Source organism: Dunckerocampus dactyliophorus, chromosome 19, assembly GCF_027744805.1.
Source record: "Dunckerocampus dactyliophorus isolate RoL2022-P2 chromosome 19, RoL_Ddac_1.1, whole genome shotgun sequence".
NCBI lineage: Eukaryota > Metazoa > Chordata > Actinopteri > Syngnathiformes > Syngnathidae > Dunckerocampus > Dunckerocampus dactyliophorus.
In genome coordinates this window covers 3,799,720-3,819,011 of record NC_072837.1, presented here as the reverse complement: position 1 = coordinate 3,819,011, position 19,292 = coordinate 3,799,720, and the positions used below count along the sequence as shown (strand labels likewise).

The window sequence follows — 19,292 nt, the reverse complement described above, 5'->3', positions numbered from 1 at the left end:
CTGTCGCTCCAAAAGCCACATCAGTTCTTCTTTATGTACATTTATAAACTAATATTTTTTGCATTGCCAGGGTAAGTTTGAGGCTAAGGGCTTTCATGCAACAATAACTGGGTAAAAATAGGAACAATACACCGTCAAAACAATCTATATTTCCTATGGACATGCACAAACAACAAAAAACTGAATTATGAATGCCAGGCCAGTAATCGGCTAAGTGACTTTACAAAGAAACATTATACTACTTTGACACAAAAACGCCACACGTTACAAAGCCAGATAGCCAAGGAGGAAATATAGGCATATGCCTCCATACTGGAACTTGTAATTACTATTAAAGTAGTAATTACTCTATTTAATATAAATATAAAAATATCTTTGTAAAGAAATGTCCAGTTAATATTACCACAAATGATTCTCATCATTCCATATTTTATTTAGTTGTATACATTTATTACATTGTGTAAATGTAGCTTATATAGACTATAGCGATTGTTGTATTTGTAATTTATTTATATTATTAAACAGAATTTTTATTTGTGGTAAGGAAATTTCAGAACGGTAAGAACAATCCCAATCAATTTCTATTGTAAACTATGCCCGATGGAGGGGGGTGCCATATAAAATCTCGCCATGGCCGCCACTTCAGGTAGGGCGTGCTCCGGAAGATTATAAGCTACAAACGCTATTACCACACTTTTGTCTGCCACTGTTGTTTTGACTGACACAAACACTCGGGTACGTTCTCCGTTTTATAAACAAGCGTTTCCCAAAGTTTAAAAAGTAAAAATAACCCGACTGTTTTAAAAAATGTTCATCTTGAAATCAGTTTTCACATGTTTTCAGCCACCAAAATATGTTAAAGATAGTCCTGTGCGAACGGCACCTAGATTACAAAAGGAAAATGGTTGTTATTTTAGGGAATCTGGACAGTCAGCAGTTCACAATGAGGCAGGGGGCCGCCGGCTTGACGTCAACTGACTATGCCCTGATCAAATATAATCACTTTAATCCCCACAGTTCAACTCTTTGGAGCAACTACAAGCTTGGTGCAGCTCAAATTCTCCATGTTTGAGCGCCCAAACGTAGACTAACAATATAATAGGGTCCCATAATAGTGTTTTGGAAATGTGTTACCCAAAATCTATCTTGCCTTGATGCTATAGTCTAATATTAATGTAATATTTTATATCAAAACACAAGCACTTTTCAACTAGCACTGGCTATTAGCAATGTTGTAAATAACGTCACAGATGATGCCAACAAATATGAACCTACAAAACAAAACGATTGATTTCCAATGTGGTTCATGCATTATGCCTGGAGATATAGGCCATCTATCAAACACAAAGTGCACATGAAGTTTTGGGACACTTGGGAATTACAGTGTCAGAGGTTAAAATGGAAGACAATACGGAGTTACAGCAGCTTCCACTATTTTGGGAATACTCGAGTGTGTCAGAGGTCAGTGATGTTCATGTTTTTTCTTAGATACAGCTAATGTGATGCTACTGTTGCTGTTTCAGACATATTTGTAAAAGACAAGTAGATGTGTGAGTCATGAACATGCTAATCCCAGCCCCATTATTGCTTGCAGGCCGTGACATGTTTGCCAAGACCAGATGTCGCCAGTTATGGGCTTAGCGTGTAAAAAAAAAAAAAAAAAAGGCGTCACTGGAAATACTCAACAAATCGAACACACAAGCTGCTACCAGACGAGATCATTAAATCCTTCTTCACTAAGCCCTCCACCTTAATTGGACACTGCAGACCCGAAAGTGGCTCGTATTAACCTCCGCTATAAAACCGCCAGCTCGGAAGAAACACTTCTGTGGTCTGCTTAATAACTGCTCTTCCTCAGTCGAAGGAGGTGGAAGAGCACAAGACATGGCATTTATTTTCCATCCTAATGAAATTTACCATAAAAAAAATAGTGCATTTATCGTCGTACTGTATGTGATCATGTGGGCTCCATCCCGCCGCTGCTGGATGGACGGGATGGGGCGGAGTCTGGAATCGACTGCTTGTGTGCCAATATCGTAGATTTTAGATGCAGGCCGATATCATCAGATTTTTTTTGCTGATATTGGCCCAGTATCCGATTTCAATATCGGATCGGGACACGCCTGATTGTTTGAACTGAATGGTAGTCCTACTATGAATCACCACTTTATGACATTCCCAGTGCTCTCCAGTACTCGCACAAGTATGTAATATTAGTAGTCATATATATGTAATATTATATATGTAATATTAGTCAGAACAAGTATCTCCATTGGCCGCCAAACAGTGTTTCCCATATATTTATTTTAAGCCCCAAACCACGCCCCTGCAAAGACATTATGCTTGATGACAGCCATGTTTCTCACAAAATTTGTTTTTACAGACATGTGTGTGTGTGTCAGGATAAACGTGCTACAGCTACACTGGGAGTTTTGTGGAGCACAATAAACTGTGTGAGAAATTTAATAACAACGCCACCATGTGGTCTATTTGTGAGAAAATGTTTTTGATGTTTTGACTTATTTTCACCCACTTGAGTACAGCGGTTCAACAATAGAAGAGTCAGCTTACACAGACAAGTACAGTTTATACAAAATTAGGACACCCAGTGAGGTAGCGTGGACAAGTGTAGCACAACATGTCTTTTTTTAAAGTACAGACCATGACTAATAAACGCATTCCAACCGACTTTTGTCAGTAGACAAAAAAAAAAAACAAACACATTCAGCTCCAAAATGGCTTTAATGCCCCGTAATCGACGCAGAGCCACCATCTTATCTTGACTCCCGGACATCTTCAACCATAACATGTTGATGTTTTTACTGCAGGAAGCTGTGCGTCACAGCCAGATGAGTACGACAGATGAGTGCAGGTGAAATCAGTATCACCGCTGAATCCCTAGGTGGACTGTGTTGGGCCAACATGGGTGCATCTTATCGACATCAACCTGGAGTGTCTTGCAAATTGAAATCCACAAACCTCAGCAATCCTCTCCCTTTCAAGACTTTTAAAAATTAAATCCTATACTACCAAAATAATAGGATGTGTATGTGTGCTTGAGGCATGAAAGAAATTGTGCAGAAAAAACAGTGAGAGATTTGGTTTGTAGTGGATGTAAACGGGATGTAATGCGATTTAATATAGGCTTTGTAGGGCTTTTCAGCATACTGCAAGACTGATCTGGGATCAGCCAATAGAGACATGAAAGCGTAGTACCGTAATATGGGTCAAACAGAAATGATGGGACTTACCTAAAGAGGGCGGTACCGTGATCAGCACATAGAGGAGAAGAGAAAGACGTATAAGTGCATATTTAATAAAGGTTATTTTTAATTAGAAGTGTGTGCACAACATGACTATGGGCTGTAGGCCACATGAGCAGATTTCCATGTCTGTCTTTTAATGAGGAATTGCTGGTTCACACTTCGCATCCTCCCTCAGGGCAAATGATCATCTGCTAATATGGATTTAAACACTGACCACCACAGGATGATGCGTGTATCAGCCAGGTAGGTAGTACTAAAACGCACGAAAATTGTTATGGAAGTGTTGGGTATAATCTACATCACACTATATAGCCTAACATCAAGATCAAGATTCTTGATTCTGTAGAATGTCAAATTTAACCTTCCCTCTATCGGCAGTGCAATTACAATATATATATGTATATATAAATAAAATGTTCAATGTAACAGGAAGAAAATACAGAACAATCATAAGCGGCTCATTAAAAGTATTTAGTGTGAAATGAGAGCCAGTCCTGGTTGTGGCTGCTCACATGCTGGCATGCCAAGGTAGGGTTAATATTTAGGTCAATATGCAGTTGCCCTAAATACTTCAAATACATAAAAACACACATTTGTACACTGAAAACCTAAATAAATAATTCTAAATATTACATCTCTAAATCTCCAAACTTGTGCGTGTCGACAGGCTCGCACTTGGCTCGCCAAATATGAAAATCTGGACCATTCACTTGCACATAAACATATACTGTAAGAAGAAGCAGTGAAGTCATCATGCAAAGCAGAGATTACACGGGCTGTCATACAGGCTTGACAGGGATTCAGCCTCAAGTCAACATTCCAAAAGTGTAGTCTACTGAATCACCTGGCCTTGAAAATCAGCACATACAGTGCTTACAGTACATGCCTGTCGGGGCATACTTCATGTTTGATTATAATTTAACATTTTGCACATTGCACATATATTCCACAAACATGGCCAACATGGTGGTGATGCCACCCTTATAATGTTTAATTTTGCCAGGAAAAATGATTTTAAAGTGTTTAGTGCTTCTTTGATCAACGAAAGGGCAATGTAATCGATTAATTGTTATTTAAAAAAAAAAAAACAACAACATATACATCTTAATACCTCTGGAAGTTCTGAACTCCTTTTTCCATGCTGTTTCTCATACACCCTGCTCTTCTTTACACAGCAAACTAGTTGAGTCTGAATCATTAGCACCTCTGCTGGTTGCAGCTGAAAAGTGCACACCATTGTGCTTCAGCTGTCTCAACACTCTGAACTGCGTATTAGCGCCTACTAGGGGTGCAACGATACACAAAATTCACGGTTCGGTTCCGTTCGATACGGTTGTGTTACGGTTCAATATATTTTTGATACAAAAAATAAACTACCTTGCCTTTTTTTATTTGAATTTTATTGAAATTGCCAACATTTTTCAAATTTGTCTCATTTTTCTCCATTTTGAGCATGGTATGAATGTGGGAGGCGGAGCTCAGTGGCTCTGTGCTTCACAATGCAACCTAAGTCATAGTAGTTGATTGCAGATACACTGAGCTTCCAGCGCAGAGTGCCGTCAGAAGTTGATGAAACAAATATGAACCTGCGCATTGCTCGATACTGGGGGTTACGGTTCGGTATGCATGTGTAATGGTTCGATACAGATACACGTATTGTTACACCCTTAGCGCCTACAGTATCTAATTACATTGTATCAACACTATCATGTCTGCCAAAAAACAAGTCGTTCCAAACTGCACTGATGCCTAATGTGTCAAGAACTGGAGAAAGTAAAATGAAATCCAGACAGGTCCAGACAGAAAAGCCTCATAAAAGAAACACTATTTCATTTTTAGGGTAATTATTTTTCCAGGGCCCATGTATTTAGGGAGAAATGCTCCTGCAGTTGTTGTTTTTTTCTACAAAGGAATCACTGCTTTTTGATTAACACATTTTAAATGCTTTTAGTAGAGCCTGAATATGTGCTGAAGATGGCTTCCATAGAGTCTATTAGGAATTAAACTCACCACATTATCATACAAGTATATATGCATATTATACACATCAAAATGTGCAGATGTTTTATTGTGTCCATCATTAAGTGTAATGCAACATGTTAAAAAAAAAGCATAATATACAGGGAATGATTACTTTCGCTCATGTTTTTTATCCATGTTTTGCTGCTGGCATCAGCCTTAACCAGCAGTGCCGCAAGCAGCTTACGCTCCAGATGGCTCTCTCACACCTGATTGGCCTGAGGCGTGCCAGTAGGCAGGTCAAACTGGACCCAATGAGGAAAACGCTTCCTCACACGCACATCGCCGTGGCAACGGAGGCACGCACCAAGCCAGCTAGTCGTGCTGGAGACGGTGCGTGAAAATTGCAGGTTTAGGAGCCACAGGCACTCATTTTGGGGCTATATTTACACCAAGCGTCTTGTAATGGGCTGCAGGCGTGCTGTCCAGATGTTATAAATACTTTGGATTGGTATGAGACGTTTCCTCTGTGTGCTGTTTCAAAGTGTATGTGCGCTGTGTGTTTGTGTGTAGGATAACTACAATGTTTATGCTGATCTGTCAGGCCAGGAACAAATAATATAAACATGTACAGTATGTAGCCATGTGGACAAAGACAACAGGCTTAATTGGAAGTCTTGCTGCAATCTTACAGCAGTCATGGTGTATAGTGTTCGATGCACATTAGCTAATATCAGCCAATCAATAAGCCCTTCCCTTCCTCAACGATTGTGTGATGATAATTTGTCATGGATGTGATCAATATGGATCTTTGAGTACCGGAAAATCACTGTGAAATCCGGATCGACTGTGGGAAAAATTAACTAAAACCTATTCATGAATTAACTGCTATAACAGTGTTCCCTCACTACATCGCGGTTCACCTTTCGCAGACTCGTTGTTTTGCAGATTTTTTAAATTGCAATTTCTTTTTAACAGCGTATGAACGTGCATCGTGTTCTGTGTCCTTGTGGTGTATTAGAGCAATCTATGGGTGCTCTGTTATATGTGTCTGTTATTGTATTGACTTCTGCTACCAGTAGAGAGTGTTGTATACACATGTGAGAGTTGAAGACGTGTGCAGCTGGAGTAAAGATGTCCCTCCACCTCGTCTCAGTATGTGTTTATGTGCCTGTATTAGGAACCCACAGTAGAGCTACAATATAATAATAATATAATAAATATAGAGCCACAACAGTCCTGATTGGCTAAAAGTGAAACCGCGCATTATGTTCTGCATTCTTACTGGCTAAGGGAGAACCCGCCCATTGTGCTCTGTGTTCTGATTGGCTGTAGACCATTGTAAATCAATCTCCTTCGTGCAGCACTGCCGTGTTTCCTGTTGTATGATTGCCACCAATCAGCTTGCAGTGACTCTGAACTCTGTATGTCTGCACATTTTCTCCCTGACGAAATCCACAATGTGGACCAAATATTCTACACCCAAAAGGCACAGGAATCCAACTATCGCACAAAAAGTTGGACTTCTGGACATGCTGAAGGAAGGTAGAAGTTGCGGCTGTAGGACGCCATTACGGAATACTGTAAATGAATCTTCCTTTTCAAGGAGGAGGACGAGGAGGAGGATTATACAACGACAGGAGCAATATGTTTTAACAAGGATACAAAAACGCCTCAGCGGAGTGGCGCCAGGATGAAGAGGCACTGTCAGAGGAGTAAAATACGCGTGTGTCACACACAGCTAATTTAAAAATACTTACTATTAGGTTCTTTGTTGGCTGTTTTGTAACAAAATCGGGATAAGAGTCATCCATGATGTCACGTTTGACTTGACAAGATCAACCAACCAGCTCCTCATTTTAAAAGCTAACCAGAACTTGACTTTAACTACAGAATAAACGATGACCTTGCCAAACGGCTGACGGTTGTTTGATCTGTGCTTGGCAACTTGTGCCCTTTGACTTTGAGAGAAAAAAAACGGCCAGGACCTCAAAGCATTCCAGTCATGCGCAGCCCTGTGCTGTTTTCGGAAAGTGGCGGGGGTTCACGAGTGACAGACTGAGATATGTGATAAACATCAACAACATGCGGTGACGAATGCTTGGTGAAGTGCTCCAGTGAGGCACACTTGTCTGACAGTCCAAACCAGAAAGGACTATATGAAAATCTGTGACCCCTTCATCACCTCTGTCCAAGTTGCATATTAAAACTGGTAAAGTTGATTACTACATTGAATTATCTTGTAGCCCAGATAACCTGACGAGACTAAACTGGATTTGAAGACGACGGAATGCTACTGAACTCCATTACGCTCCACTCGTGCACCAGTGCAACATTCGTGATCATTTTTTTAAACGAGCAACGTAGGCAAACACAGTGCTGCAGAATGTGTCATGATCCTAGCAAGCAGTTACTGCTGCTTTTACGGCTGCTTCCCAGGTAGCAGAGAATTTGAATTGATTTTCATATGGATGCTTATTGACAAATTTGCATGCCAAATTAGGTCAGGAAAATCTGGGCAAACAGAACCAGAGATGACGGTCAAATTAGGTCAAAGTTAGTGAGGAAGGCATCTGCTCTCGGTCTCAGGTAAAGGTTAGGCTATAGTTACAAGCTAACCGACACCACAGTTAACTGATCCATAACTAATCAACTTAATCAAGGAAATGTGATAGCTGGGGATTTGTTTTCTAACATATGGAAACACCCACATATTACGCCAGCCTGTAAGATTATCATAGCCATGACATCAGCTACTTCCACCTAGTACAAAGCATCATTGTTTACCTAACGAAGCCCTTTGACCCACTAAGCATCTCGCTAAAACCCCAGCAACACCTCCCACGTCTGCTCTATGGCAACAAGGAAGTGGAGAACAAGAGGCCATAAAAAGTTTCTTTTTTGCTTAGCATGTGCCTGTAAACAAGTCATTCACTGTCTTCCTGTTGGAGAACAAAGTTGGCCTGTGTCACCACGACACGTGCTTTCAAAGGTCTTCTGATAGATATCATTGGAACAGGATTAATAAACCAACAACCTATCTTGTGTTGAGGCTGGTACACCCAGTTGTCATCGTCGTCACTCTCCTCTGACGCGTGGCGGTCGCGGTGGTCGCGGTGCAGTTGTTGCGAGGATGGGCGGCGGTTGTGGACCACATGGAGCTCGTTCTGGCTATGAAAGATGTGTCGGCTCTGTCGGGAGAGGTTGGACACGCTGAGCCAACTGAAAGCCCGCGACAAACCGGCCGGTTTCTCCTTCTGAAAGGACGATGACCTCCGATCGCCTCTCATTTTCAAAAGACCAAAAAGGTCAAAAGGTCTTTTTAGTGATTACAATTTTCAGTACTGGTCACGAGATTCCAAACATTCTTGGGGACATCATCCAGATCTGTACGCATACGCCGCAACCAAACTATATGATTCCATGTTATGCATAAAAATAACTCCAAGCCACAGATCAACATTCACTCAAGTATACATTTCCACATCTTCTGGTCAGAACTGTCAAAATAATCCTTCCTTTGCGCTAAAGAGATCATTCCGCAATCCAGAAATTCTTTTCAGCTTTTCAGAAAAAAACAAACATTTCCTGGTGAATTCTTGTCATCAAAACAAGCAGCAAATTCATGTCCATGACCCACACACTAGCTGACTTGCATAGTCTCAGCACTAAAGGTGAAGACCAGCATCCATTGTCCACCTACAGACTGCAAGCAATCAAGGTTCCCACTGACAGAAAACTTCCCTTCTCCTTCCAGCTCAGTTGTCCCCAGTAGATGAAGACAAGGCAGCCAGGCAGATGATGGAGTGGAGTAAAACAAGGTCCAAGTTTAGGCAAGCAGGAGATTGAGGCCAACTTCAGGAAGCGCAGGTGATGAAGCAAGAATCCAACATGACGCTCAGGCTGAACTGTCTTTGAGCGTTGCAAGGTTAGGATTCCACTCAACTCTGGTCGCCACGGTGCTGAAACCCGAGTCAGTCCGTCCCTTCTTCCCTCCCTGCTGCTCTGTCTGTTTTCTGTGACCCAGGCCCCGCCTCTCCATCCATCTGCCGGCATGGCAACCACTCCTCTCTTTGCTGCTCTTCTATGCCACCTTCCACTTTACTCCCGTGTCTGCAATTCCCTGGAAATCCCTGCTCCTGTATCTGAGATGTTGTCTTGAACATAACTGAATATAATATTCCATGTACCTGATAACAGTTGACTTTTAGAGCGTATTGTTGGTCTCGCAAGGTCGTATGGTGATCTCTTTGGATAACAAGGGCACGTACAGACTGAGCACAACATTTTTACACAACTGTTGTGAATGGCATCTATTTCAAGAGGCTTTCATGAAGGCGCTGACATGTTGCCACGAGGTGCCAGACGTGACTTCTCAGAAGGAGCAGTTGAACATGTAAGAACATAAACACCACAAAAAAGCATTGCGCCTTTGTACAACAGTTTTGTAGTCCAAGTTATTATATTATACTGTAACTATAAGCAGAGCTATTGATGTCAAATGCTAAGTAAACATGAAGTCACCAAGGACACAGATGCCCTTAGGGACAAAAACAACATTTTTATAGGCCTCTTTGTTGTTGTTAGGGAGGTGGTTACACTAGGGTGGTGTGTGACAACCAGTGCTGTGTGTTTGTTTGTGCCCATGTTTTTTATTATTAATAAGTATGACGCATTCCGACTGAAAAACCACAGGCCAAATTCATTCCTGATTAAACTTGAAAAGAAATGTAGCTTCTGATTTTCAAACCACCAAGATCTCCTTTTGAGGATAGGTTACGCTACTGAAAGTCGATCCAAGGGTTTGTGGCGAGGATGTGGTGTAAAGCGAGACTCTTAAGTCCCCCCGCCCCAACGCTCAATAATGTCCCCAAGCTCATTTTATTTGTCTCTTTACAGGGGAAATCTTCCTTCTCCGCGATTCCTGTTTACACAAAGGACCGAGTGGTGACGACTGATGTCGCAGTTTTACTACTACTTTGTAGTACTGTAGTAGTAGTACTTTGAGAAAGACAGTAACACACATACATACAGACCATTGCACATGAGGACTTTGATAACTGGTCAACATGACTCTTTGCAGGATGTACTGACACTGACAAATGTGAACAATTTCATTTACTATGTTTGATGACAAAAAAATAGACAAATGGAAACGCTATGCTGGTCTTTTAGTCCATTGATTTGTCCATTTCCGTATGAAAAGTTGTTTCAATGAAATTCCCTAGGGGAATTAAAAAGTCAAAGGTCAGCATTCTGGGTGTACCACTCATTACTTCTATAAAGCTCCTTTCAATCTGGTAGTGCCCACTGCAGTTGACTTTGTCTTGGCGTCCCATTTAAACTAAACACCAAAGGACATAAGTCAGCGAGAAATGACTCTGGAAAAGCAGCAATAAGACATCATAGGCCACCTATGTCGCTTTGAGACCTTGAGATAAGAGAGGAGAAACAGAAAAGAAACAAACAAACAGAGCCACACCAAATCCGTTAACATGAGATGATGGGACCAACACAAACACAAAAGGTCAGGTATTTATGTCCAATTCCCAAAAACACCTTGCAAACTAGCAGCGGTGTCCAAAGTGGGACCCGGGGGCCATTTGTGGACTCGGGTGTTTTTTTGATGGCTCGCGGCACATTGAAAAAGTACTTGATTGTGTAAAAGCAGTGATACTTTGAGAAACAAACAGGACAAAATAAGCTGTCATTTTTGGAAAATTCAATAAAGTCATAATATAATATAAAGTCATAATATTACAGAAATAAAATGTACAAAGATTATTTGAGAAGAAAGTTGAAATATTTGGAAAATAAAAAAACAGCAAAAACTGGCCTCGGTGTCCCATGTCAGAGCTTGCAGCCTGGTTCAAGTAACCCAATCAGGCATCACGCCTGTTCAACGTGTGACACTGATACTCTAGGACCAGAGTAGCCACACAAAGCCTTAGAACTAACACTGAGGTAAGAAGCTAATGTATACTGTATGGCCAAAACAAACAGATAACGTATTGGCACAGCATCACTGTGATGGCCTCGGCTTCATCTAACATCCTATTTTTATCACGCACTACATTATTGGCTGGCACCTACTGCTTGAACTGTCATGTGGTGAACTCTGAACTTTGAACTCTTATCCAATTTAAGAGTCATCCTTCATCTCGCAACACATTTACGTTACGCCTTTGTCACTGTCTTTAAATCTAATTTTACAACAACTTCATATAATCTGCCTTTCTTTTGTCACTGCGTATGGTCACTGTAGTCCTAATGCTCACTACATATGCCTTCGAATCAGGGATGTCCCCTAATATCGCCCTATTGATATTATCGGACGACAGTGGCATAAAATGAGATATCCGATCATATTGTTTTTCTGCAGATCATGATGTCGTGCGCGAGTCAGTGAGACCTCATCAAACTGCAACGACCTCCGCAGAGCAACAAGCTCAGTCTGTTCACGGCCTGGAATTATTTCCAAGTTTCGCCTTCAGATTGTAAATACATGTATGCAATTTGCAATGACTGTAAAGTGTTAGGTTTGCATGCAATGCGGCTCCACCGAAATAGTAGCGCTGACTACGAATGAGAAGCTGCACATCGCGCCAATCAGGAAACAGAAAATAAGAACACAAAACAGGAAACGACAAAAACCATAACTAAAGCCCAAACTGTCATGCGGAACATGACATAAAGCTCTGGTTATATGAGTTGGGGGGAGCAAGGCATCTTCCATCAATACTTCTAATCTAATATCACATCTCAAGAAAACTCTCTTGAAGTCATACGCAGAGTTTTGGCACTTTTTCCATCACAAACACCAGCACAAACAGTGTTTATTTGTGAAATGCATCCAGTAGAAGAAGCAAAATGTGTTAATTACACGACATTAGTTTGAGGATAAAAGTAATTACTGTAATTGCCTATGTTGAAATGTTACTGTCAGGTCAGATGTTATATAGCATCGAACCATGTGCTCTATTTTCTACATGAGACTGTAGTACAATACAGTATTTTCTACAAGTATTACAACTATAAAAAATAGTATTCAATTGCTTTTCATTCAAGAGTTTTCTATTTATGCAAAGTTCCGTCCACAAACAATTGGCAATGCCTTTTTGAGTTGCAAGTAGTATTTTCTACCACAAAGCGGCGCCACTGCACTAAATTGCTCAGAATTGCAGCCTCTGTTTAGGTTTAATGGGCCAGAAAATGATGTGTGCTTGTGGGCATATGCCTAACATTTTACTACTGCCATTCAATAAATACCACATCTCCTGAGGAGTTGCCGAGAATAATGGTGTTTATGTGTGTGACAAGATAAGAAATCTATGGTGTAAATAAGACACCAAGGGATAGGGATGGCATACAGTGTGTAGTTGTACTATAGGCTTGGGACTAAAGCCATGGCGTTCACTCTTGTCAACTCTCTCTGCTAAAAAGACAAATCCCATCATTCCTGTGGACACGTGCTCCATTATTCCAAGTAGAAAGAGCTATTTGTGTGTGTGTATGTCTTACTTAATTCTATTATTCACCAGGAAAGGCTGCCGGCTTAGCTGAGAGAACATTTCTCAGACGATTCCCCTCCTGAGTGCTTGCGCTTACCGGTATGTGTGTGTGTTTTTGTCCACAGACAATGAGGAAAAATGTTCAGCAGGTATTGACCTTTGACCTTTCACCCCCAAACCAAAGCAGCAGCTGATTCCAAAAGCTTAAGTGCAGCTATGGTTCAGGATGTGTTGTTTTTTTCCGGGGGACAAAGGGACACGTGTGTCAGGCATGTGTACGTCTCTTATTTGACGCTGTTATTGTGTCTGAGAGTAGTCGGGAATAACGACAAAGAAAATGAATCATCACAGTTTGAGAAAGGAGTGGCACGGTAACGTATAAGACAAATGAATAGCAGTAATACGAGCAGGGAACTCACGCACTCACACGCCACACACACCCACCCACAAGAGGCTTGCGTCCAGCGGTTGAAAGGGAGAAAAGGGTGCGGTCGGCTCAACATTCCTGATCAGTCGTGCCTGAATGAGGGAGCTGGTCCAGCAGACGTGAGGCCAGATGTGCTCTGTATTGAATCACTGTGCATTTAGACCCACTGTACAAATATTGCAGAGTGATGAGTAGGGATGTTCGATATTGGCTTTTTTGCCGATAACCGATATTGTCCAACTCTCAATTTCCAATTCCGATATCAACCGACGCCCTTATGTGTAACATCACATATGCTTTTCTTGAGTAAAACTGTTCTTAATTAACAATACTCTTAAAAGTGTACAGTTGTTTTGTTGACTACTCCGCCCATCTCTGAGGAGATATTTAATGTATGACATATTTTATATAAGAATACATTTGTGCTTCTTGTGCCTCGATTTATGTTATTTTTGGAAAGATTGAATTTATTTTCAGTTAAAGGGGTTTCGTTGTAGAAAGGCGCTTTATGAAAGTAACTACATTTATTTTATATTCACTTACAGTGCAGCCTTGCCACATTCAAATTTTATATCAACAAAAGCGGCCGACGATGTATGTTGACGTCAACTTAAGCGGGCAGTTGTAAAAAGAACACGGTGGACCAGGAATTGATGAGACGGTCAACATTGCCGAATTAAGTGTAATTATAAATTATCGACGATAATCGATCATTTCAACCTTTTTTTTAGACCGTATTATCATTAAGTTTATAATTCAATGATGACTGTGTCATGTCACATTTGAGCTACTAGATGGTATTGAAATGTAGTGTATCTGTGTGAGGCACAGAAGATACCTACTATAGCACTTACGAATAGTGGGGCGTCACCACTTCACCTATCCTGGGTATCGCGAGCTCACGCCGCCCAGCACTATACATTCACTTTGCCGATCAAACGCCCCAACAAGCGCCACGAAAGCCCCACAGCACATCCACACTGGAACTGTAGCATTCGGCTTAGAAACTACCACTTTTGTGCTTTCATTCATATTAGCATTTCCTTGCAAACTGCTAGCTAGCTCTCAGTGTATTCAATCACTATGTCGCTAGCCCGCGCCTCCACATACTGAGACAAAGATGCTGAATAGCTGACAGGAGGCTCACTCTTTCCCTTAATTTGTCTATACAACCAATGGGCCCACACACAAGCAGAGTGAACCCTCTTGTGATCCAGCAAGATGAGGAAATGGAACAGGCATACGTCCATGTCGCACATGTCAATTTATCGAGGCATCGAAATGATCGACCTAGTTTTTTTTCTATCGTTCGATTAATCGTTTTATCGATTATCGTGACAGGCCTAAGTGGAATCCACTTGTGCAGATCCGGTTCACATTTCTTTTCATTTTACTTGTCACACACTTGTAAAAAAAAAAAGGTTAACAGATAAAGTAAAAATGTAAAAACAATAATGTAACAATCTAAAATAGCTTCGTTACGTGACGTGTGGCGGCCGTGAGTTCGCTTACTTTCACTCCTGCAGTAAATCTTTTTTTCTTGTAACTCTGCCGCTTCTTTATCTTATCCGAATGTAACTCCTTCTGTTTGAATACAAAACAATCCACAAAAGCCAAAGAAAAAGCTGAATACATGCGCAGAGTCACAACAGTTACAACTTTTAAGGTTACCCTTCATTAGGAATGAACTGTATGAACATGCCTTTTGTGCTAATACATTTTACGACTTAATCCACCTAACTTTACTGTCTTATTCTCGTCAAAGTACACACCTTTTCATTACAATTTTTGGACGACCTTCAATTACACTATATTGGGAATTAATTGTAGCTAGTTTCCGAACAATACACAGTAATTCAATGGCAGTTTTGTCATAACATGTATAATTGAAAATATCCTGAGCTTCACAGGTTTTTTCCCGCATGTGTTCCGTATTAAACAAACTGAATGTTTTTTCAGGTACAGTATTTGGCTTGCTGATTTATGAAATGTGGCCTAACCGGTTTAAAGAAGGATCTCCTGCAGCGACAGCGCTGTATGAGTGCGTGAGAGTGAGTGCGTGTCTCGAGTGGTGACAGCATTCTGACAAACAGCTGTTTGAGGGAAGAGGAGTAGAAGGCCTGTCAGGAATGTGCAGTATTGCTCAACATGCACAAACAAGAACCCAAGAAAGGTACAAAGAAAGAAGTTGATACAGGAATATGTTTACATAACACACCCATCACTCCTGCTTTGAGGAAAAACAAATATTCAATTCCTGCAGATGACAACACGCGTGTACGTATGTAAACATGTGACGCCGAGCGTGCACACTAGATGCTACCAGAACCACTGTACAAACAGCCAAACTCTCAATGTCAAAATCAAAAAAGTACGTCTTTTCAACAATGGCCTCCCAGAATTTTCTTACATAACATGTCAGCGATGAAGAACAAGTGACTCATCAGCAATAAAATCCACTTAATTTGAGTTTAGATGTGTCTTTTCCTAGGTTTTCAACGTAGTCGCAACGTAGTAGTAGCGATGCTATCACGGGATCTTAACAATTTATTTAAGCTACTTTCCGTGATGATAAATTACAAAGGAAGATGTCACATTTTTGCAGGGAATTATTCTGTTTTGCATGCATAACTTGTGTGCATCATGTCAGCCACATTTGTGTGCTTAACCCTTTCTGAAACAATTTTACAACAACACGTATCATTCTTGATGATTTGATAACTTTATGACGGGTTATTATTTTTTGTTATAGGAGCAACATTCCTCTGTGAAGATTTTATCAAGCCCTGACTGCTTACTTACTCCCAAAAAAACAATAGAAGAACTACAACTGAACAAAGAACACTGCTTATTCTAGTAGTGTGCAATAAGTACAGTATAAAAGCAGATAAAATGACATCATTTGTTATTTCTCAAGAAGCCCCAGGGCCATTAATCAATGGATGTTTTCTTTCCTCAGCCTAAACAGTGCGCTTGGCTCCAAAATAATTTGACCATTAGTAGAGAAAAACTTAACTAAATATTACACTGTTTTAAAGGCAATGAATGTCTATGATGTGGCTTGCAGAAGTGCTCTTGCATGTAATTTCTTCAGAAAGTTCAGCTGGGTCCAAACAAATAGAGAAAGGACGCCAAAGCCACATGTTAGACTCATTTGCTGACAGCCAGGCTGGCGACGCACCCAACAAAAGGCCGCTCTGAGGTGCGCTCGCTACAGGTGGCCTGTCCGTGTTCGTCAATGTGTGTGAGTGGAAAGAAAAACTAAACACAACACACTTGGATCAGCATGTGCACGTTTACGACCTGCTAAGAGGCATGAGCGTTTTTATGCGTATGGAGACACTTAACGGGTGTGTAAGTGGGAGGAAAATCTAATAAAAAGGCAGGATGAATGAAATAACGGTAGCAAGCAGCAGCCTTGCCATCAAGGTCGTCAAGGTGTGCATATTAAAGTGTGTGTGTGGCCCTGGAATTGAAAAGAGAAAGTGTGTGAGGCAGAGCATGAAAAGAGCGCAAAGGGAAGAGGGAGAGAGGGGGATTTATGCTGATGATGCAGACTGCAGGCTGACCGTTACGGTGACAATAGAGGATGACTTTGGGTCTCAGACAGCTGCTTACTGTCTGCCACTGACACATCCACACACAATACACACATAAGAAACACACAGGCAAAATGGTTCATTATTCTTTTGCCTTATTGCTTTGCATCAAGCTAACACAAAGCCCCTTTAAATGTTGGACTAAGACCAGCTTTGATTCACTAACGCACACTGGTTGGACCTCCTTAGCCTGACAGTCAAGAAGTGAGCAAACCCCGCTCACGAGGGATTTAAGAGTAGAATCCCGCACCAGCTGGCAGCAATGACTTCCAGTTGTTAGTCAGGACGGGCTTTCAAGGCACTTTACAGGCCCCGAGGTGGAGTACGCCTACGCGGGCTGATGTCAACCATGAGGAAGTTCATATTGGCCGCGCTACCTTCACGCATCCAACAGAAATAGCGCACCCCAAAGGAAATCTTCCACAAGCTGTCAGAAGTTTGAGAGCCGAGTTCCATCTGGCCGCGCTCCATCTCTCTCCCCCTTTTCCCATCTGTCTTTCTCCATCTCAACATCTTTGTCACATCTCTCTTGCTTTTCTTTGTCTCCCTCAAATGCTAAACACACCCCTGCAATGAGTACACACGCCTCCTCGTCTGATCATTAATCGCCTTTGTGTTTGGGTGTTGAAGGTGTAGACCACAAAGTTCACCTCGGACTTGAAGCCACCGCAGACCACTGCCACCCACCCGGCAGGGACTTTCCGGGCTGTCCGTCCCATAGTTGTGGGTCTACGTTTGTCTTCAAGCATCCATGCCTAGTAAGTACAGTGAGCCATTTCAGCGAGCATTTATATTACAGTATATCTCCTTACACTATAGAAATTCAACTTTAAAGTAGTCAGTGCACAGCTTGTATCGCAGTACAGATTTACTATCCACTGAAAATAAGTCAACACACGGCCACCATGCAAACAGCTGCCAAGATATTTGCTCGGCGGTATTAGCGTCATGGTCTGGGGCTGCATGAGTGCTGCAGTTCATTGATGGAAACATGAATTCTGACATGTACTATGACATTGTTGACATTATTGCCAACAAGTGACAGTTTTTCAACATGATAAGAAGCCCGAACACACCACCAAGATGGCAAGTGCCTTGCTGTGGAAGCTGAAGGTGAAGGTGGCCAAGTATGTCTCCAGACCTGAACCCAATGATGTCATCATGGAGGAGTGGAAGAGGATTCCAATAACAACCTGCGCAACTCTGGTGAATTCCATTCCCCAAGAGGATTAAGGCAGTGCTAGATAACAATGGTCCAAACACAAAATATTGGTACTTTGGACACAATTTGGACATGTTCACCACTAGATGATGTCACTTGTGTTGCCAGATATTTAGACAATAATGGCTGTGTGTTTAGTCATTTTTTGTGGGTTTTAAATCTGAACAAGCTGTACACTGACTACTCTAACTTTTAGCTATATCCAGTTTTGATTGTGTATTGTCCACTGAAAAGCTATAATAACATGGTTGCTGAAATGTGATGGCTGTACTCACTTTTTTGAAATACTGTATACAGGTATTGTTATAGATATCTTTCATCCTTTGGGGCCTGCTTTAATTAGATTTTGATTTCAGAGGTGGTTGGAGAGGAAGGTTTTTGTGTTAAATTGGCATTTTAAAAGAGTACATTACTGTCACTCATTATTGCACCCCATAGACTTAATTATATGAAGGCAAAGTAACTGTCTGTACCCTTCCCATGGCAACAATGGTACCAGTGTGCTCTCAAACTGGAGCAGTCATGTTTCAAGGCTACAGAAGCAGCACCTTTTGAGGGTACCACCCTAGTGACAGGCCATTGTAAACCTCACGGTGCAAGCCTGTCGCTTTTTAATCACAACATTGATGGAGATACTGTGTTTGACGTGCTGTCAAAACATGAAATGGTTTAAGGATTAAGCATGGCCAGCAGTGATTATGTAAAAAAAAAAAAACTGAGGTTACAGTTCATGTTCTGCAAAAGCTAGGAGTGAAAACCCTTCCGTATTAAGTGTTATTGTACATGTGATGCATCGGGGCTGCCAGATACAAGTTTGGAGAACAGGATGAACCGGGGTCCAGCGAGTCCACAAAACAGCGTGGAAGCTCGAATCGTTCAAAGGAGCATAAACCGCACTGAATCTTTCAAAAACAAATGTCATTCATGAGCTCTCCGAGCCGATTGATGTGTTTAAGGACCAGTACTTACTCACTTTCTTAGGTACTGTTGATGCACGTTCATACACAACATTCTGGAGAACACCATACTTTATGTGTCATTTTTATTTTTATAAAGGATGAAAGTATTTCTGTTTACTAGTCGAGTGACTGATCCTCTGAGTATGTACTGTATGAGTTGCAGGGGCGTGCCACGTTTCCAAAAGGTCATGGCGACATTGTACATGGTGTTTACTAGACACTTTCAATAAAAGCAGGTTGCACTAACAACAGCTGTCAAGATGTGTGCTAAAGACGTGTTTGGAGATTTTGTGCTGTGCTGATGGATAAATAAGATGCAAAAAAACAATATAGGAAGGGGCAAAGTTCG

General features: G+C 41.3%; 1 protein-coding gene across 4 annotated transcripts in view; it reads right to left on the bottom strand.

The window, feature by feature from the left end:
- nhsl1b (NHS-like 1b) overlaps positions 1-19,292 on the bottom strand; it is an 85,755-nt gene that overhangs the window by 43,254 nt on the left and 23,209 nt on the right. Inside the window, exon 1 of one of the 4 annotated variants that reach the window (XM_054761085.1) lies at positions 8,263-9,811. The exons of 2 other annotated variants lie outside the window; for them this stretch is intronic. In XM_054761085.1, the coding sequence (XP_054617060.1) occupies positions 8,263-8,515 (253 nt within the window). In that variant the 5' untranslated portion in view covers positions 8,516-9,811. Of the gene's footprint in view, positions 1-8,262; positions 9,812-19,292 lie in introns of those variants that run through there. One more of the 4 variants, XM_054761079.1, reaches the window with a different exon arrangement.